Source organism: Diceros bicornis, chromosome 32 (assembly GCF_020826845.1).
Source record: "Diceros bicornis minor isolate mBicDic1 chromosome 32, mDicBic1.mat.cur, whole genome shotgun sequence".
Lineage (NCBI taxonomy): Eukaryota > Metazoa > Chordata > Mammalia > Perissodactyla > Rhinocerotidae > Diceros > Diceros bicornis.
The window spans coordinates 10753187-10774487 of record NC_080771.1 but is presented as its reverse complement, the minus strand read 5'-3'; the positions used below and the strand labels follow the sequence as shown (position 1 = coordinate 10774487).

General features: G+C 56.7%; 1 protein-coding gene across 1 annotated transcript; it reads left to right on the top strand.

Annotated features, from left to right (window-relative positions):
• Positions 1 to 358: 358 nt before the first annotated feature.
• PLLP (plasmolipin) lies at positions 359 to 20860 on the top strand. Its single transcript, XM_058527882.1, has 4 exons — positions 359 to 573; positions 16144 to 16317; positions 18645 to 18767; positions 19879 to 20860. Exons 1-4 carry the CDS (start codon positions 439 to 441, stop codon positions 19993 to 19995), a joined length of 549 nt encoding a protein of 182 aa, XP_058383865.1. The 5' UTR covers positions 359 to 438; the 3' UTR covers positions 19996 to 20860.
• Positions 20861 to 21301: the final 441 nt, after the last annotated feature.

The window sequence follows — 21301 nt, the reverse complement described above, 5'->3', positions numbered from 1 at the left end:
GCGGACCAGTTTATCCCGAGGCTCGGAAGCTGCCCGCTAGGAGGGCGCGGAGCTGGGTCAGAGCCGCCGCGAGCGTGGGGGACATTCCCACAGGCGGCTTTCCCCGGGGAGGAAACGCGCGGCTATTCAGGCTGGTTCCGGCGGAGCCATCTCACTGACCGCACCTTTGGTTCTGGGTCTGGAAGGTGGACGCGGCTTCGGATGGACCGAGGCTGGAGCGGCGGCGGCGGGCCGAGGGTTAAAGGGGCGGGCGCCGCGGCGGGGGCGGGGCCGGGGCTCCGGCCGCACCTGGCGGCTCCGGGCTCCCCGTCCCGACGCCGCGCGCAGCGCCCGGAGCCGCAGCGGGAGCCGGACCGCGGGGACGAGCGGCGCCGCAGCCGGCACCCACCGCGGGAGGGACAGCGGCCGGAGCGAGCCCGGGAGGCGAGCGGAGCCGCCATGGCCGAGTTCCCGTCCAAAGTGAGCACCAGAACCAGCAGCCCCACGCAGGGCGCCGGCGCCTCGGTCTCGGCGCTGCGCCCCGACCCGGGCTTCGTGCGCTCCAGCCTCGGTGCGCTCATGCTGCTGCAGCTGGTGAGGGCGCGCGCAGGGCCGCGAGGGTGGGTGGGGGGTCCCGGCCGGGCCAGGAGGGATCGGAGACTCCGGGGCTGCCCTCCTTCTTCGTTCCCCGTAGACCCCCAACTCAGGCTCACACGCGCCCAGACGCGCCGTAACTACCCCGGGGCGCCTCCAGAACGGCCCCCGAGATCGCCCTGGAACCCTTTCGCCTTGAGACGTCCCAGTTGTCGTCCCTGCGAGCACACGCCCCGGGCACCCATATTCAGCGTGCCCACTCTCCAACGCCCCATCATGCCCCCCAGGGGGTCACCAGAGGCCACCCACAGAAGCCACCATCACTGCGCACGACTCTCTCTGTCTCTGTCACTCTCTCTCTTTGCCAGGACTCTGTCCCCAGCCCTCCAGGGGACCCAGCCTGGGGCAAAGTTCACTCTCGGCCAACCCTCTGCAGAGCTCCCAGCGGCTCCGCGTGGCTGCACCCCAGAACCCTCCTCGTCTCATCGAGAGGGCACGTCGTTGCAACAAACACACTTGGGCACGGCCCTGTGGGCCCCCTTCTGGCTTCCACTGGGTGACCCGCCGGGTTCCAGCCGGTTTGGTCGGCCCCGCGGGGCCGAGATACTGCACCCGGCGCTGGGGGGAGGTGGCTGTGGGAAGCCGGAGGCCAGACTGCTGTGTCTCCCAGACCCTCTGCAGACCCCAGCTGAGGCGGGCCGATGGAACACCTCTCTCCCCTCACCAGTTTCAGGCCTAGGGGTGTTAGCCTTCTTCCCATAGTACCCTCTGGGGCGAGTGAGGTGGCTGGGCGGCTGCCCCTGCCAGAGGCTTTCCCACCAGCTGAGGGCCTGGTCCATTTTCAGAGTGCTGGGGCGGAACTGGAGGTGGGCTGCGATCCATTTTCTTTAGGGCATCTCTCGCTGTCCCTCTACTGCTGGGTTCTAGCCAGGCTCGGGCTGGAAGGCAGGGTGGTCTGAGACCCAGCCTCCCACCCCGCCCTCCCCCCGGGTGAGCGCCTGCCTCCTCCTGGGTCGGCGCTATCTCTGTTTCAGCATTTCTCAAATCTCTTCCTGTGGGGCCCCCTCCCCCACCTCAGCCTCAGACTCTCTCGGAGAGGTTTGTTTAAAATGTAGATTCTTGGTCCCCACCCCCGGAAAAAATGTGGAATTGGAATTTCAATCTCAGGAAGTGCAGCCCAGAAATCTACATTTTAAACTTTTCTCCCAGAGTTGTTTCGGAGATTCTCTGGAGGGGAAGGGGGGCAGGGTAGGAGGTCGGTACGGGGACTGATTGAAATCTGCAGGTAGGAAGAGCCCTTCTGGAGCGCTGTGTGCCGGCCCCCGGCTGGAGCCTGTGAGCGGGGGGCAGCGAGCAGGAGGGGAGCCGGGGTCCCGGGAGTGTGAGAAGGCGGAGCAGAGGGAGGTGGAGTGTAAGTCCAGGAAGGCTCCTGGAGGAGAGGTGCCATGCGAGAGTGCAAGGGAAGTTGAGGCGAGTAGCCAACAGGTGGGTGAAGCTGGAGTTGAAGCACTTGTTTCTGGGGTGGCCATTCGCCAAGGGCCCGAGCACCTCTGCGAGAAACGGTGGCCTTGCCCTGTTGGCAGCCGTAGGAGGTTTTGGAACAGCGGAGATCGCCGCCGGGCGGAGGATGATGAGGCGGCGGCGCGGACCCCGGGGGTTAGCTCCCGTGGACAGGCCTGCGCACCGGCTCCTTTTGCACTTGAACGATGAGAATTAGAGGAAGAGGAAGGTCCTGCTGTGCCTGCAAGGACCTGGGTAGCTTCCTCTGTGGGAGGCTTGTGGCTCTGACGGGGGGCGGGGTGTCCCTGTGGGCTCAGCACTCAGTCCTGCACATCTGGTCCCATTGCGCAAACGTAGACACTGAGGTCCAGATAGAACGTGGGATCCACCAGGAGCCCTGTGCTGGAACGCTTAGGTCTCCAGACTCGCAGGGACTGGGTGTGAGGGGGGTGGCCTTCCTTTGCCCTCCTTGCGGTGCTTTGGGGGTTAGGGGATGGGGTGGGGAATGAGGGTCTCCCCTCAGAGTTCTAAGACCTGCACCTGTTAGTGCCTTCCCCAATCTGCTTGTGGGATAAGCAGCTTCCTGAGCTGTTTCTATGGCAACGGACAGTTCCACTGGGTCTGAGACAGGGAGGTTCACCCAGCGGGCTCCGCATCTGCTGGGAAGCCATAACAGCTCCCACCAGCCAGGTACCCATTAGGCTCCAGGCCCTTTGCCAAGGGCTTTATATCCTCCTATTCTTCCCCATTTTACTGGTGGGGAAATTGAGGCTCAGAGGTCAGCTCTCTGCCCAAGATCTCACAGTCCTCCTCCACAGGGGATCCAAGCCCTGAGTAGTCTGACGTTTCTGGCCCGAGCTCTTAATTACCACACTCAGCTCGGCACCCCCCCCCCCCCCCCCGGGGCACAGGGTCTGGTGCTGTTGAAGGAGTGATGGAGACCCCAGGCCCAGCGCCTGCTCTCCAGAAGCTCTTGATCTGTGAGGAAGGTCCCCAGGGGAGGTGCTTCCCATGGAGGGATCAGGGAAGGCTGCATGGAGGAGGCAGTAAATGGGAAGATGAAAGCTAATTCTCCATCACACCCCTCTGATTCCCAGGATTTGGTGAAGTGGTCCAGATGTGTGTGTGTGGGGGTGGGGTGGGGGTGGGGAGCAAGTTGAAAGGCCCAGTTCCTTGAGAAGGAGATGTGTTCTGTGTCTAGTAGTAAATGTGTCCTGAAGAATCAGCCTCAGTGTTCACTAATTTATCACCCCCCCCCCGGCCCCATCTAGTTCCAGAAAGAACATTAGATGGAATATGTATTAAGCCACATAAGACAGAAAAATTAAAGTAGTATATTTTTTAAAGTTGGTCTTTAAAATTTTTTAAAGTTTTTTAAAGGGGGTCGGGGGGGGGTTAACTTAAAGAGAGCTAAGAAGAGATCATTGTACCAGGAATTGGTAGAAAGTTTAAGGCTGTTGATTCTTTGTTGAGCTTCCTAGCACCCTAAGCAAAAAGGGAAACAATGAATTTATGCAGACAGCTTCTAAAAAAGGAGACAGGCAAGTTTGATCTAGAGACAACTCTTTTGGTTATAAAAACCTGGAAGTTTGATGCAGCAGATCTTTGTGTGGCTAGCGGGTGGAGGAATGTTGTGGAAGGTGTGGTTCACTCGTGCTTATGGTGGATTCCAAAGCCTTTATAGAAATAAGTATAAAGTAAATGCTGTTAAGTGCCCATATATTTCTTAATTTTTTAACCTTCCTTAAGTCCTGGGGGGGAAAGGTGATCTTACCTCGGTTTACTGATGAGGCAAGAGGCTCAGAGAGGGTGACGAGCTTGTCCAAGGTCACATGGGGTTGAGTGGCAGAGCTGGGATTTGCACTCAGATCTGGGAATCCAAAGCCTGGCTCTAGCTATGCTTCCTGTTTTGTTTTTGGTTTTGGTTTTGTGGGGAGTGGGGGTCCCCAGGGTGCTTTGGAGGGGAATGAGAGGGACTTCAGGAAGGGAGACCCATCAGGGGCCAGGGCCACTAGGGAAGGCTTCCTGACAGACGTGTACTCTGAAGGGCTTAGTTGTATGGAAGGGGCAGTATGAAGGAGGTCCGGAACAGACCAGAACTTGTGCAAGGTCCTGGCAGTCAGAAGGCCTCCTGGAGGCCCAGGATGTAGAAGCCGCACGAATGCCCTGTGGCAGTGGGGTCATTTGGGTTTGGCACCTTCTGTCCTTCCTTCTTGTCCTGCCTCCTGGCATTGGGGGTGGACACACAATTCCCGGTCTGCAGGTGAATAAACAGATCGGAAGCCTCACCTGTCCCTAGATCATGATGCTCCGATGGGTGGTGCTGAGAGCACTAACAGGCCCGGAAGCAGAGCCTTGGGTTAAATCCCGCCTCTGCCCCTTCCTGGCTGTGTGATCTTGAGTCAGTCCCCTGATTTCCCTGAGCCACAGTTTCCTTGTCTGTGACATGGTGATGGTGGGATTGTGAGGACTGTGGAAGATGATGCTGCAAAGGGCCTGGTGCAGAGTCTGCTAGAAGGAAGGGCAGTTAGGATTCATAGAATCTAGGGCTGTTATGCTTCTCCCAGAGGGACCTTGATACATGCTCAACACGAGCTTGCATGCTTCCAGGGATAGGGAGCTCTGTCCCTCTCAAGGCTGCCTGCTCCATCCTTGTGCACTTGGGAGTGTTGGAAAGTTCTTCCTCATGGTGATCCTGGCTCTGTCTTCAGCCCCAGCAGGCAGGTCAGCTCCTCTAGGTGGGGGGCAGGGCAGGGCCTGCAAGTCACCTCTGACCTCCAGGAAGAGGCTGCCTAGACGATTCTGAGAGGTATGAGCAGAGGTGGGTCGCACGGGGTCTCCCAGGGCTTTGTGGGGTCGTCTTCTTAGTGCAGCGTTCCAGGCCCGGCATGCTCACCATCTTCCTCCCACCCAGCTCGGCAGCACTAGGCAAACCAGTGTTTTGTGTTGTTGGCTCCACCCACGCTCCCTGCTTGTTGTGGCAGGGAGGGTGTTGGGTGTTTGGAATTAATTTATAATTACGTAATAAATAGATGAACACATTCTCCTTAAAAATAAAAACCTATTACAGATGAGGCTAATGTTATTCTTGGATCACCTGCCCCTCTTCCCAAGGGACCACTGTTTTGGGAGTTTCCAGTTCTTTTTCCTGCGCATTTTTAAAAACGTTGATGGTTTTACTCCGTATCCTTTGTTGGGCAAGTTGCTTTTCTCACACCCCGTGCACCTGCCATCTCCTCACGGTAGCGCCGTCTCTCTCCTTTGTGACTGTCGCAGGGTATCCCACAGTGTCACTGAAGCCTCGCCTCATTTGGCCATTTTTTAATTTTTTGAAATTGTTTTAATCTTTGAAAAAATTATACATACATACAGCAAACGTTCGGACACTACATAGGGTTATTAATGAAAATGTAGTCTCTCATCCCCAATGGGTCCCCCACCGCCCTCCCCCGAGGGGACCGCCATTGCGTGTGTAGCATCCAGGTGAGTGGATGCGTATTTCTGCACGCGACCTCACCCTCACTAAGCGAACACGGATGGGAGCACCCGTGCATGTGCCCTGCCGTGCTTGCTCCCCGGCCAACACACCCAGGGGTGCTCCATGTCAGCGCACACGCGCGGCGTGTCTTTCTTTTTTAATCCTTTATTTCCTGAATTTCTTTAGCAGGTAATATATTTACAACACTCAGGAATAAGACAGAGTGGGAAAGAGCACAGTGAAAAATCTCTGTCCCTTGTCCTTTTGCACCTAAAACTGTGTCTTGGCGGTCTTTCTGTCTCAGTGCGTGGAGCGTGACGTCTGTCTGTACCGTCCGTTGTGCCTCTGGGCGCGTCTGTGCAGCACATTTCCAGAAGTGGGGCTGCTGGGGCGGGGCGCGTAGGTTGGTGATTTTGATAGAGGGTGCCAGGTGCCCTCCGTAGGGGGCACACCCGTCCCCAGTGAGCCCCCTGGCAGAGTGCCCCTTCCCCACAGCCTCGCCAGCCTGGTGAATTAGCACGTGTGCCCGTGCCCCGACCGGACAGGCGAAAAGGGCAGGTCAGAGTAGAGTATTTGCATTTCTCTTCTGAGTGAACTTGACCTTTTGAAAATATGTTTGAGCCGCTTGTATTTCCTTGTCTGTTTGTATTCTTTCCCGTCTATTGAGTTGTTGGTCTTTGTCTTATGGATTGCTAGGAGCTCTAGGTAATTTGCAAATTTTTTTTCCTGGTTCTGTTATTGACTTAGCTTGTGGCGGTTTTTTCTTTTTTCGCTACACAGACTTTTTATGTTGCTGAACTTCTTGTTTTCTTTCTTTTTCCGTTTTTCTTGGGGGCTTCTGGGAATTAAGTCCGAGTTAGGACTTGGCTGCTCTGAGGTAATAAAGAAATTCTCTTGGTATCGAACTTGGAAAGTGTCATCGACAGTCAGTCACGCTCCTGAACGAGGACGAGAGGAGACAGAGCACTTTAGTGCTAAAGACACGCTAGCATCTTCCCGTCACTTTTTTTTTCTTTAATCAGGATCTTTGGACCCTGGGAGACAACTAGGATGTATTAACATTATATTTTTGGTGTGCTTAATTTTATAGTTAGCTTCTATTGTGGTGGATAATGCAGGTTTTCTACTTTTTAGTGATTTAAAAGTTTCCTTTTAAAATTATTGACTTATTTGTGTGATATATAGACATTCATCAGTGAGGACTGGTTAAATAAATGATGCTACCTTTGTGCAATGGCCTACTATGCAGTCAGGAAAAATGTAATGTCTTACCCCTCAAAGAAAACAGTAAGTCAGCTCCATGTATAATGATGGACAGTCTCCAGGCTATATGGTTAAGTGGAAAAAAAGACAGGGTGCAAAACTGTGTGTATAGAATACTACCATTTGTACGGGAGAAATACACACAGACTGTATACACACCAATGTGAAGTGTGTGTGTGTGTGTGTGTGTGTGTGTGTGTGTGTGTGTGTGTGGACAGCCTCTGGAGTGACATGCAAGAAAGCCGTGTTGCCCTTGGGAAGAAATTGAGTATCGGGAGGAGGGAGACATGCTAAAAAAAACCCACCGTTTTGTTACCTACCATGCCATATATATTACATATTTCAAAAATAAATAAAAAAAACTTATGAAGGAATCTTTCAAATAAATGAAAATATTGAGTAAAAAAATACTGCAGGTCGTTTGTGGGTTTGGCAAAACCTATGAAGTCCCCTCAGGCCCAGAGAGGGGAAGGCACTTACCCAGGATCACACAGCAGGGAGCAATAGCCTTGAATTCAGCATTACTGGCTGGGTGGCCTTGGGTGATTTTCTTAACCATCTGTAAGTGGAAAGAGGACACGTCCCTTGGCAGGGGCTGGCCGGGGCTGACAGGGAAAGGCTGCAAAGCCGGCTGCATGTGGTGGATGGTCGCTGTTTCGGTGGGTGGCAGGGCCGGGTGTTGGTCTCTCCTTGTCAGCTGGTGAGTGTTTGTGGTGGGATTCAGTGAGGACGAGGCCTTGATTTCCTGCTTCTAGAGATGGCCTGAGAGAGCTGCAGGGGTCCCACCCTGGTCCCTATGGAGATCTGGACCTGAGTGTGGGCGAGAGCCTGTTTCTCTTAGCAGCGGAGTGAGCCCAGCTCTGGATATTAATAGGCCCTTTGCTGTTGGACTGGGCTGGCCCGTCCTGTTTGCCCGGGGTAGGGGGGAGGCCAGGGTGGCACCTCAGAGTCTCTCAGAGAGGAGACGGCAGGAAGACAAGGGCCGAAGGTCAGTCAGGGCCCAGGGTATGAGCTGCCAGGGAGCAGTCCTGGGCCTGTTCCAGAACATTCCAACCTTAACTGGAGTTGAGGGGGGTCGGTCACCAGGTGATCTGCCACTCTGTATAAGGTTAGCCGGCTGGGGTCCCCCTTCCCTCCTTGAAGTTGAGATGGGACAGGGCTCGCTCAAGGTCACCCGAAACATTCGTGCCAGCGTCGGGACTGGAGCCTGTGTCCGAGGAAGGAAGTCCAGGGAAGAAGGAAGACCCCACTTTGGGCTGTCCCCCCACCTTGTGGCCCAGCAGGTGGAGAGGCCAGGCCTCATGGGGCTAACAAAGTTCCCTGTGCTCCCAACAGCCAGCTCTCTGGAGGGCCGATGGCAGGGTGGGTCCTGCCTGGGGTGCCGGGAACAGAAGGTTGGCATCCCCTCTGCCCAGGGTTTGAGGTCTGCCCCTGCCCCTTCTTTGCTTTGGCCTCCAGGGCAGTGGTGCTCCCTCCAAACACATTAGTCTCCAGGGGAGTGTCCTCTTCCTGGGATTCAGGGCCTGTCCTCCTCTGGGCATCTGCATCTGCTGGACCACAGGCCTGCCCAGGCCCCACCCCTTACCATGCATGACCTTGGGCCAGGTCCAGATCTTCCCAGAGCTTGGTGTCCTCATCTGTGAAATGGGCCCAGTGCTGTACTGGAGAGAGGGTTGGGTTCCGCGGGAGTGAAGCTCTGCTGGGCGCCTGGCGGGGCGAGTGAGGGGGGCTGTGAATGAGGGGTTTACGGCTGGACTTGAGCTGGGGCTCTACAAGGGGGCTGAGCCTTCCTGGGAAAGCTCTGTGTGGCTGTAAGGGTCTTAGTGCCAGGGAGGCACAGGTAGGCCTCCTGGGGTGGGCCAGGAGACCCCTGAGGGAGGGAGGGGGCAAGGAGGAGGGGAGGGTGGGCAGGCAGGCAGGCAAGCTCTAAATTTCTGGAACCTCACCGAGGAACACCGCCTCTTGCTCTGGAAGCCAGGGAAGAACTTGGGGGTGTGACTCTAGGGGGCCCCACCCGCCTTCACACACCTGGGGCCGCCTGTGGAGGGGACCTGCTTGGCGTCTGGCCCCAGAGTGCTGAGTGGGAACCAGGGTGGGGTAAACAGGGGGCAGTTTGAGCTTCATGCTGGGAAGATGTTTCTAAAACCCTGAGGGACACCATGAAGGGACAACGGTGGCAATGGGCTCCTTGACATGCAGGGTGCACACAGGGGCTGGAGGTCCTATTAGGGAGCTCTTGGGGTGGTGGGCCATTGGTGTGCACACATCGGTGTGCAGAAATCTTTTCCATCTCTGGGATTTGAAAATCTCAGTTCTGGGGCCGGCCCAGTGGTGTAGTGGTTCAGTTCGTGTGCTCCGCTTCAGCAGCCCGGGGTTTACAGGTTCGGATCCTGGGCGCGGACCCACGCACCACTTGTCAAGCCACGCTGTGGCAGCGTCCCACATATAAAGTAGAGGAATGTTAGCTCAGGGCCAATCTTCCTCAGCAAAAGGAGGATTGGCAACAGATGTTAGATCAGGGCTAATCTTCCTCACACACACACACACACACACACACACACGCAAAATCCCAGTTCTGAGACTCAGGACTCAGGACTAACAAGGAACGTGATAAAGGCCACATTTGGAAAGCCCTTGAGGTCAACCAGGTGCTGAGCCAGTGTTCCCATCATCAGCCATCTCCCTGCAGCAGCCCAGGCTGGGAGCTGCGTGTGTGCGCATGCGTGCGGGGACCCTGGCAGCTGCGCTCCCTGCTGTACCCGCGCAGAGCGGGCCTTCAGGAGAGTTCCTTCAACGACTGGGCAACTTGATTTGGTAACTCTTTGCAGATAACAAAAGGGAGGCTCGGAGGAGTTGAATACCACAGTTGGCTCCTGCTGGTTCTGAATTTGCTCTTGGGCCTCCTGCAGAGCTGGGGTGTGATGGCCCCAGGATTCTCAATGCGAGTGTACCGCTCCGGAATTCCAAGGAGCCTTCCCCCCAAGGCCGCCCCCTCTGCACGGGGAGGGGCTGGTGTGGGGTTGCTGTGGCCAGCCCAGGCGCCTGGAGCCTCTGTCCGTTGTGCTTTTGTCTCTTGTGACACAATGGGTGGCTTTTTGTCCCCATAAAGTCCCTTTCACTGTAGGCAGAAGGGCCAGGGCGGGGGTGGAGGCTGGGACTGGCCAGGCCAAGTTCTGAGTGTCCTCAGCTGCTCACATGTGTCCCTGCGAGGGGGAACCCCGGGAAGGGTTTGTGTCATCCCCCTGGGCCTCATTTCCTGGATGGTGCGGTGGGGAGAAGGGAGTCCTGGGGGCTCTGCCCTCACGTTGTTTCTAAACCTTTGGTTTCTTTGCCAACATTTAAAAAGCTAAGATTTCACATAGAAATTTTCAGATTTCTAGTGTCTCTTGAGAAATAGAAAGTTCTGGCTACCCTGGGCCTGCGTTCCCCCAGACACTAGCAGGCCCTGCTCAGCTCCACAGACCCCACCTGGCCCACCTCAGTCATTTTTATGACCTGCCTGCCTCGGTGGCTGCTGAGTTTGTGACCCCAGTGTCGTCCTCCAGGCTCCAAGGTGCTGTGCCTCCTCTTGGGTCCCTCCCTCTGGGGTTCACTCCCCCCACCCCTGTCTGACAGCCCACATAGCCACTCACGACTGACCGCCACAGCTGTTAACTTGTCCTTCATATCATTCTACCTGCATGACATACCTGTAAGGTGACCCGCATAGGTGTACCTGCCCAACCCTCTCACGTGTCAGATGAAGAAACAGACCAGAAAGGTCAGGTGACTCTCCCAAGGCCACACAGTGAACCTACAAGGTCTGACCCAGCCCAGGAAGTGGGGAGGATTCAAAGGAGAGCTGGGATGACCATCTTCGGGAGTTAGCTTAGTGCTCGTGGGATTGGTGGAGTCCCCCCAGGGCAAGAGAGCAAGGGCTTTGGGCCCCCCGGAGGAGGCCTGCATTGAGAGGCCTCAGGCCTCAGACTGAGGGGAGCCTGCAGAACACTGAGCTGGACCTCCCTGCTCCCACTGTACAGAGGGGAAGACTGAGGTCTGAAGGGTGGAGGTTCCGCCCAGGGCCCCTCAGCCTGTGCGGAGCCGGGGCACTGCAGCTCCAGGGGGCATCTAGGGCTGGGTGGGGCTGGCCTTCTGCCTTATCTGAAGGGTGGGCAGGGCCCACCCAGGCACAGGGCCCTTATCTGCCAGGGAGTGGCCTGGTGCATAAGTGCAGACACATTCTTTATCTCACCGAGGCCTCACCGGCCTTGGGAACAGCACACACTTTGACTACCTCAGGAGACCAGGCACAGAGAACAGACTGGAAAACCCACATTCTAACCTCTCAGAGTGATGACTGTAGGACCTGTATTGAGTGTTAAGCGTATGTTGGGCATTGGTCTGAGCACCCCTACATATATTACTTATTAACATCTCAGAACTACCCTATCGTGTAGGCACACTTTGAAGATGAGGACACTGAGGCACAGAGAGGTTCAGTAGCTTGCCTGAGGTCACACAGCTAGTAAGTTGGCAGGGCCAGAGCTGGAACCCAGGGAGTTAATAGGCCAACCTTCCATCAGAACTGATGCCAACATCAGGCAGTTAAATCAGATCATGACATCCGTCCGCAGATTGAAAGAGCAGCTAAGAAAGATGTATTAGTGTGCTAAGGCTGCCACAACAAAAGACCACAAACTGGGTGGCTTAAAACAACAGAAATGGATTGTCTCACAGTTCTGGAGGCTAGAAGTCCAAAATTAAGGTGTCGGCAAGGTCGGTTCCCTCTGGGGCTCTGAAAGAGAATTGGTTCCAGGCCTCTCTCCTGCCTTCTGGCTGTTAGCAGCAGTCCTTTGCATTCTTTGGCTTGGAGACACATCACTCCAGTCTCTGCCTCTACCTTCACACAGCGTTCTCCCTGTGTGGCTCTCTGTGTCCAATGTCCCTCTTATAAGAACACCAGTCACTGATTTAGGACCCACCTGAATTGAGGCATACCTCTTGGTCCAGCATTTGTGACAAATCTCTTTCTTTTCTGGTCCTGCAGGTGATTTTAACAAAAATATCTGTTATTCAATTGTTTAGAAAGTCTTCTGGAGGTGCAAAGGTCCTGGGGCATACGTGAATGTGTCCTTGACAGTCCTCATTTAAAGAGAAAATCCCTAATCTGAAATCTTTAGGTTTTCAGAAAAAAAAAAAGCGCCTGCACCTTCGAGATTTCCAGACAGTTCTCTTTGTACTGCTTGCCTGAGGAAACCTCAGAGAGTTTAGAAGGAGTGAGGGTGTTTCTGGGTATGTGTGTGTCTTTAAGAGTAAGACACGCAGATATATATGCGTGGACACCTACAGAGAAAGTCGGGGACAGGTGACCGAGTAGGCAGCAGACAGGGACCCAGAGATAGAGGCCGAGATCTGCTCTTCCCCACACGGCTCGCTCCCTTCTCCTCTCACACCCTCCTCGGTCTTGGCTCCCATGTCAGCTTCCCAGGGAGATCTTTCTTGGCCTCTTGCTAAAATCGCAAGTGTCCCTGCTTCCCATCCTCCTTTCCCCACTTCTCAGCTGGACTTTTTCCCATGGCTCTTACCCTGCGACCCACGTGCATCTCCCTCCTGCACTGGGGTCTTGGCTGGCCCCCGGTAGAGTGGGCGCGCCCTGAGAGTGGGGCTTCTGTCTGTTTCAGTTCTCACAGCGGTAGGTGCTCAGTAGATGCTTGTTGACTGAGTGAACCCAGAGGTGCACGTGCCGAGGCCTGTGCTCAGAGTGGGGGTGTTGGAGCTGTGGGCCGGCTGTCCGGGGCCGGGGCCTGGGCAAAGCCCTGGAGGCAGCTGACTTGGGGCGTCGGGGCCTTCCCCTTGCTGTGCGCCCTCAGCTACTTACCACTGCCCCCTTCCTCTGGACAGGGGGCTCACTGTGCTATGCTGGACCGTAAGACGGGCCCTCTGGCCCCTTCTTCCGGCTAGAGTGTGGGTCCCAGCACGGGGGAGGGGTCCAGCGGCTCCTGCAGGGCCACCCAGGCCAGCAGAGGGCTCAGCAAGTGTGAGGGTACCCTGCCCTGAGTAGGGTGTCCCTAGGGCCCGAGGCTGGGGCACTCCCGTCAGATTCTTGGGGCTGGGAGAGGGAATGGGGGAAACCAGTCAGTCTGGTTCAGATGGGGGAGTGGACCTTCCTTGTTCGAGGGCAGAAGCCGAGGCAGCGCCCTGGGCACAGGGCCAGGGCAGCAAAACCAGAAGGAACGCTGGGAATTCCTGCTGCTTATCCAGCAGTTTCATCTCCCAGAGCCTGCACTTGCCCATCTGGAAACCAGGGCTGGGCCGGAGGGTAGGGCAGGGGCGGGAGGGCCTGGATGCCAGCTGAAGCGGCCTCATTTTTTGCACATCACTACGTTAACTCGCAGTAGTAGCCCAGGTTCCCGAGAAGGACAGATCTGGGTTCAAGTTCTGCCCTTTACCCAAGGGCGACCATGGGGATCATCCCCATCTGAGCTTCTGTTTGGAAAACGGGGATAATAAATAGTGGCACCTAATGCGAGGGTTATGGGGGATCAATGACAGAAGAGGGAGGTGCTTACCTGAGGCCTGGCGCAGAGCTGGAGCGCAGTAAGTGGTGGATGTGACCAAGCCTGTGAGTAACAAGACCGATAATTGATAGGTGTACATAAACCCGCCTTGGTCTCTTCTTGATTGTCAGTTTATGGCATTTTCTAACTTGCTTTCAGATGGTTGGAACCAGGCGCACGATGGCCTGGAGGCCTTGAGGACCCTGCCTTAAATGAAAAGATCATTGTCCCTGACAGGCCCAGACCCTCCTGGGAGGGCGCTTCCGCGCTGCTGCAGGGGCGTTTGTTCTTTTTCCGAACAGTGACCTCACCAGCCTGGGGGCTCTCGCCCCCCCCCATGTGTCGTTTCCGGCAGGTGTGCTAAGCATGGGGGTAGAAGGGGTGTGGGGGCTGTGCTGAGACACCCTGGCTCTGGGTCCTCACTGGTAAAGGCTCTGTCCCCAGCTAGTGTGACTGTCCCCAAGGCCCTGCTGCCTGTCCCACCTTCCTGTCCTGCAAGTGTACCCCACAAGTGTGCCCCACGGGCCACCGCCAGCCTGTCTGCGGTGGGTGGAGGAGAGTGCGGATGGGGTGGCTGAGGCTGGCAGGCTGCAGTGCTAGGCAGCCCCCATCAGAGCACCTTTGCAGAGAACCAACAGGGAAGTTTCCATGTCAATCCCCCAACCCATCGCACCTGGGGCTGAGCCCTCTCCCTGGGTGCAGCGCAGCAAGGGCGGGAGCAGATTCCCCGACTCCACCGCGTCCTCTTGTGCACGGCACTTGTGCAGGGCCGGCCTCTGCCCCCTGCTCCGGGGATGAGGAAGCTGGGGCCCGTTAGCTCCTGAGCCGTGTTCATTAGGTACTGTGTGCTGGCCCTGCTGGCCCTGGAGACAACGGTGCCCAAAGCAGGGTTCCTCCCGGGCCTGCGTGCCGGCGGGTGGGCTGGAGTTGCCCAGGTGAGCTGCACAGAGGGAAGCTGCTTGCCCAGGGTCCCCCACAGCAGAGGCAGGACCGAAGTCCAGCTCTCCACGTGGCCTCTGCCTCCCCAGTGGTGCTATGGGAGGAGACGCCGGCCGCGCCCTTCCCCAGCCTCCTGGGGGGAGGGGCAGAAAGAGGAGAAAGGAAAGTTGGAGGGTGGAGGCTGGACTCTCCAGCCACTCAGCTGAGGTCATTCCTGTGCTGACACCGCGTGAGTTGGGGGATTGACATGGAAACTTCCCTGTTGGTTCTCTGCAAAGGTGCTCTGATGGGGGCTGCCTAGCAGGCACCCAGCTCTGACTGTGCTCTGTGGAGAGCGCCAGCCACCTCTCCGGGGTCTGGTCTAGGAGCTTGTGGCCCCCAGGACTTTTTGTCCCCAAAACCAGCAGCCAGAGGTGGGTCTCTCCCCTGAGCTGCTTCTCTGTGATCCAAGTGATGGTTGGCTTGACCTCAGGCTGGCGGCAAGGTCGCTGTGAGCCTTGGTGCCACATGTCTGGACGCCGTCCAGGGGAAGAGGAGGGACAGCTCTCTGCATCTTCATCAGCAAAGGAGCCTTTCCCCGAAGCCCCACGGTAGACCGTAGACTGTCCCTCTCCTCGGTAGCCAGAGCCATGTCCTGCCCAGCTGGCCAGGAGTTCCAGAGTGTGCCCTTGTGGAGAAGGGAGCACGGCCCAGCGGGGGCTCTCAGCCAGCAAGGACAGGGTTGGAGAGGCACGGGGAGGCCAGGATGGCCACATGGGAGTACCGCTGGTGGGCCTCCCCTGAGCTCTGTGGGCCCTGCCCCAGAGCAGCCCCTCTGCTGGGCCCCACCCTGCCGAGTTCCCCCAGGTGGCCCCACAAGGGGAGTCCCCAGCCTCTTCGTGTAGAATTCCCTGTGGCCCCAAGGGCTGGGGCGGGTGCAGCGCATCCAGCTGGGAATAATAAAAGCATATTTGTTGTATATACTCATTTACGTACGTGAACTCATGGGTCCTCCACGTAACCCTGTGAGGTAGGTATGGTCACTGTACTCATCTTACAGATGAGGGGACCAGAGCACAGAGAGGTGGTGAACTTGCCCAAGGTCACACAGCTGCTCTGGGAGGCAGGGTTTAAAGTGAGAGGGTCAGCTCCAGATGCCATGCCGTTAGCTGCTACACGCACTGCAGGGATGTTGGGGCCCACTCCGCCACATGGGAATGCTGTGACAGGTCCCTTGGCTTCTCTGAGGCCCAGTTTCACCTGTAAGGTAGGGATTGTAACACCTGTATAGAGGGGCAGTCAGGAGAGTCAGAGAAGGTAGGTGGAGAGGGCTTGCTGGGGCGCCAGGCAGAGGTCACCCAGAGGCCTGGGGGGGCGAGGAGGACACAGGCTCTTCTTTTTCCCACCTCTGGGACTCTGTGACCGTGTCCATCTCTCAGGGATGTGCTGGTGACTTCATCTGTCTTTCAGCAGCTTTTACTAAGCCCCTGGCAGGGCCTAGGTCTGTCCTGTACTGGGTGCCAGGACACAGCTGTGAGGGAGATGGTCATCCCGCCCTGGGGAGCTCAGTCTGGGGAAGGAAACAGAATTACGGTCCTGGGTGGTGGGTGCCTGGGGGGCCATGCGAGCACACAAGACGGTTCTGGAACCAGACTGGAGGAGCGGGGAACATGTACCATTTCAGCCGAGACCTGAAAGAGTTAGCAGGCAAGGGCTTGGTATATAGAGGTATACAGTAGGAGCCAAATAAATATTTCTTGACTCAGTGAGAAATGTGTCCTGCAGAGGGAGTCCCAGGGCAAGGGCCTCTGGTCTGTGGCCTCCAGCGGAGTGGTGGGGCTCTGGGAGACGCTGGCCCTGTCTCGCCCCCTCCAGGTGCTGGGGCTGCTGGTCTGGGCCCTGATTGCCGACACCCCGTCCCACCTGTACCCGGCCTACGGCTGGGTGATGTTCGTCGCTGTCTTCCTCTGGCTAGTGACAATCGTCTTCTTCATCATCTACCTGTTTCAGCTGCACATGAAGTTGTATATGGTGCCCTGGCCGCTGGTGGTGAGTCTGGGTGGGGACACTGCGGGGGGTCTGGGCTGACCCCCTCCACCTCTGGGAGGAGCTGTGTCAGGACCATCCTGACCTTCCCTAAGTGAGAAGAGGCGGGGTGGGGGGTTGGCTGAAGTCCTCCCTGGGCCTCGCTGGCCTGCAGAGCTGGGTGGGGGAGCGAGGATTGATGGCTCGGCTTCCCAGTTTTTCTGGGCCCCGGGAGCCGTGAACCAGGGAGGACACGGGCTTAACTTTCTCCAGGGAGGGAGTAGAAGTGAGGGGCTGTGGAATGGAGAGACTGGACACCACTGGGAATCTTGAAAATATTTTTCCTTTTTGGGGGGCGGTCAGATTTGAACCTGTGTTGCAGTGGGTCTGCAGACTCTGCCTGGGCCCAGACCGGCAGCCTTGGGCCCGGAGGCTGGGCTGAGCCGTCAGGACTTACCCGGCCGGCCGGGCACGTACATGGTGAGGGCCCTGCAGCCGCGGTTGGCCAGGTCAGTCTCCTCGGGACCCGGGGCTCAGAGCGCCCATGGAAGTGCCCTGGCCAGATGCAGAGAAAGCTGCTGGGGGTTTTCTCTGACCCGGAAAACCCTCGCAGCTGGGGTCTGAGGCTTTCAGTGAGCAGAGCGGCGAGGCAGGCACATGATTGTAAGACAAGCAAGGCTGGGACTAGGCAGCATTGTTTGGGATTCAATGACTTTCTAAAGCAAGGAAACGTGAGTCATCCTCAAGACAGAGCGGGCTTGTTAGATCTTGACATCACTGGTAAGAGCCAGGCGGTGTTTTCGGTGGGCGCCGGGCTCGGAGGGGAGATCCTGGGGCGAGGAGGGGCAGCCTGACTTCCTGGCTCAGGGTCCAGCCTCTGCTTCGTGTCCCGGGAGCCTTAAAGAAAGCTCTCTGGAGACGGAGGGGACTCTGTGTCCCTTAGCACAGATTTGGGGCTGCAGCCGCAGCTGCTGCCAGAAGGAGGCTCCTTCCCCAGCCCATGGAGGCGGGCCAGTCTCTCTTACGCTCCTGGACCTGCTAACAGATAGGGCAGGCTGGACCCACTGCATCTAGGGAAGGCTGGGTTAGGACTGCCGACTTGGGGTTTTCTGGGATGGGGGCTGTAAGCCTTCTACAAGGCCCAGAGGGTCAGGAGGGCGTTCTGGAGGACCCGGCAGCCATCTGTCCAGAGGGAGCCACCTCTGCTCAGCTCCAACTGTTGTTAGCGGGAGTGCAGGCCCCTGGGTGCCAGATCTTGGTATTTTAAGATTGAAGGCTGGGGCTGGCCCTGTGGCTTAGCGGTTAAGTGCACTCCGCTACTGGCGGCCTGGGTTCGGATCCCGCGCACGCACCGACACACCACTTGTCCGGCCATGCTGAGGCGGCATCCCACATACAGCAACTAGAAGGATGTGCAACTATGACATACAACTATCTACTGGGGCTTTGAGGAGAAAAAGGGGGAAAAAAAAAAGGAGGATTGGCAATAGATGTTAGCTCAGGGCCGGTCTTCCTCAGCAAACAGAGGAGGATTGGCATGGATGTTAGCTCAGGGCTGATCTTCCTCACACACAAAAAAAAAGATTGAAGGTTTTATATGAAATCTTCAGGTTATCATATGAAATCTAATTTGAGAATGTTGGTAATCAAAAAAAAATCTGTGGGACAAACCAAACGTGCCTGAGGGCCACCAGTCTGCAGTCTCTGCTAACACTTAACCGGCTCCAGAGCCATGCGCTGAGGATATGGGCCCCAGGCCTGGTGGTCAGCTGAGGGCCCTTCTGCCAGTCTGGCTCAGGATCCTGCTGGGTCCTGACCCTGGCGTTTGACTGGGGCATTGAGCCTAGGATGTGGCCAAAGGCAGACACAGCTTCCTCCTACTGCGGGCAGAGAGGGATGTGAGCCACCCCCGGGCCAGCCCCAAGGCCAAGGCCTGCAGTGGCAACAGGGGGGCTGGGCTTGGCCGAGCCACCGTGGAGGAGCGGCCCAGAGTTCTTTAGCTGGTGCCCTCAGAGACGGACTTCGTTCGGCCTCTTGCCGTCGGGAGTGGGTTTTGCCTCGTGGCACTGCTGCTGTCCCTGACCAGATCCCTTCAAGCCTTCCCATCCTTCTCCTCCCTTCTCAGCCTTAGGTGTATTATGCTCGCGGCTCAGAGGGCCTTGGGCTGGCCTGGTGCGGACTGTTGCCTCTCGAGGCCCTTTGGGTGGGAAAGACCCACGTGTCCCCATCCCCATCCCTGAGCCCCAGCCCCGGTTCTGGCCGCTAAAGGGATGTGCCGGGGGAAGCAGGAGGTTCCAGTTACTGCAAGAGTCTTGTCTCTCAAGCCTGTTCTCTCCGTCCTCCACCCCCAGTTAATGATATTCAACGTGGGTGCCACGGTTCTCTACATCACGGCCTTCATCACCTGCTCGGCTTCGGTCGACCAGACGTCCCTGAAGGGCAGCCGGCCATACAACCAGCGGGCAGCCGCCTCTGTGAGTATGGTTCCCTGGGACGCCCTCGGCAGTTACAGGGAGAGGGGCCAAACCAAGGTCTGTGCCCTGGACCCCCGTTGCTCCCTGGTGTGAGGCCAGGCCCTGCCACCTCCCGATACCGTCCTAATCCTCAGCGGGTCTCGGGAGCCGAGCTGACTCTCCGTCTTCCATGATTAACAGTGAAACCTTGAGGAACCAGAATGCTTGGGAAATACTTTGTGGTGGTGAATGGAAGTTTGGGTTAACTGTTGAACTTGGCTGTGAATCACTGTACCACAATGATTTTGGGTCATATGCCCCCTTGGAGAATCTGTTAAAAACTATCCGACCCCCAACCCCCTTCACCTTGAAAAAGGTACATGCAGAACCTCTTGGTTGCAACTATGTTGGAGTATTCATAGGCTCTCCTGTGAAGCCCGAACTTGGGCTCCACGTCAAGCAGCCAGTGAAGTAACAGCAGCACCCCCACCTGTCAGGCCCCACCCCGCCAGGCCCCGCAGACAGTCCCTCACAGGACCCTGTGACCCCTCAGTGGGGAGACCAGGCTACCAGTCCCTTTTCACAGACAAGGAAACTGAGGCTCAGAGAGGTGAAGTAATGCCTCGAGTAAGTCCAGGGTAGGGCAGGATCTAGACTGGGGTTTGGCAATCAGTGAACTCGGTCACCAGGATAGAGACACGGAGCTTCCGAATGCGGCCACAGGTGCTATGAACTGATTCCAGAAAATTCCTAGGGTGACTTTTGAATGTTGCCTTTTGAAAACTAAATTCCTGGTATGTGTCTAAGGTAGCTCCCGTCCCTTGGTCACTCTTAGCTCATTGTCCAGTTGCCCTCATCACAATGTGACATTCCTTGCCTGTGTGGTTATTAATGGTTTCCCCGACTGGAATGTGACGTTAGCACCCCAGCACCTGGCACCCATCGGCCCCCCAACCAACAGCTGTTAAATGAGCGAATGGCTGAGCAGGAGTGGGTGTGGCTGCCCGAGCAGCGGTTCCGGTTGACTGAGGGGCCGTTACTCAAGGTCTCATTGTCGGTGTGGGTCTGAGGCTGCCCCGTGCAAGGCCACACTGCAGAGGACTCAGCTCTGGTGTCTTCTCCTCTCTTTCAGTTCTTCGCGTGTTTAGTGATGATCGCCTACGGAGTGAGCGCTTTCTTCAGCTTCCAGGCCTGGCGAGGAGTGGGCAGCAACGCAGCCACCAGTCAGATGGCTGGCGGCTACGCCTAGACGGCCGTGTCGCGGCACACCCTGGGGCTGAAGGCTGCAGCTGGGTCACAGCACAGGGTGGCCCTGCAAGCCCGAGGCCTGAGCCCTGTGTGGACTCAGCCCGGAAGGGACTACACGCGCTCCTCTCTGTTCATCAGACTTGGGCTCGCCCAACACTCCTAAGGAATCGGGATCCTTCCTCTGGTTTGGCCCAAGTTGGCAGGCGCGTGGGCTGGAGAGAGGCCAACAGCCGAGACACCTCCCCCCCATCCCCCTTATTCAGCAGAAGGTGACGGGGGACACGGGGCTCCCACTGCCTCTGCTTTGTCTTTCAAGGACTTGAGTGTCCCAGGCTGGGGCCCAGCCTTCTCACCAGCACTAAATGCACTAACAGGGACTCCAGCCCTGCCGCCCCTCACCCGCGTAGAATAAGCCTAACAAACAACACGTATTTATCTTAGTCTTGGTTCTGGGAGAGCTGAGCAAGCTCACGAAACCGTTCTGATTCTTTAAAGCCCAACTCCGACCCTCCCCTCCCCCAAGCCAACAAGTCACTGTGGAGACATCTCCAGAAAGAGGGTTATGGTTTCTGACAGCATGGTCTTCCTGTCCTGCATTTCCAACATGCCAGTTATTTAAAGCAAATTGGTTTTAAGTGACTTCTCAATGATGAGAACCTATCCAGGTTTCCCTCCCTTTCCCAAGCCCAGTCTGTAATATTCCCTTTGGGAAAAGCTGCCGCCTGCTTCCCTGATGCTGATTAGGCTCATGGGACATGGAGGAGGGAGTCAAGACCTTGCCTGGTGAGTTGTCATGTGCTTGGTGATGACTGTTGTTTCTGGGTTTTTTTACAAAAATAAAGATGGAGGGACTTATTTGGAAAACATGTTGGGGTATCATGGTCATAGATGCTTATAAACTCCAGGAAGCTGCTGGGGAGACTACGCCAAGGTCCCCAATGCCTATGTTAGGGCAATTCTGGTTCTGAAGGCACTCCGCACCACCAGCCGCTCCTTTGACCTGAGGCAGGCTGACCAACTGCCTGCCCCTCTGCCTGGGACACTCCCAGTTGACGCTGTTTGTCCTGGCATAAATTTAAGAGCATTCTGGCTTTAGGTAAGTTAGTTGCTAAACTGAAGATTTCCATAATGTCAGCTAACTTGAAAGTTTGTGATGCTCAGAGATCATATCACCAAAGTCAGTGGCCATACGAGATGTGCAGGGAGGGTAAGGCAGCCAAGTCCTCTCGAGCTCATTTTCTACTACCACAGAGCAACATACTCAGAATAGTAAGCCAAAGGCATTTCTAGGCACCCCTTGGTCCTCC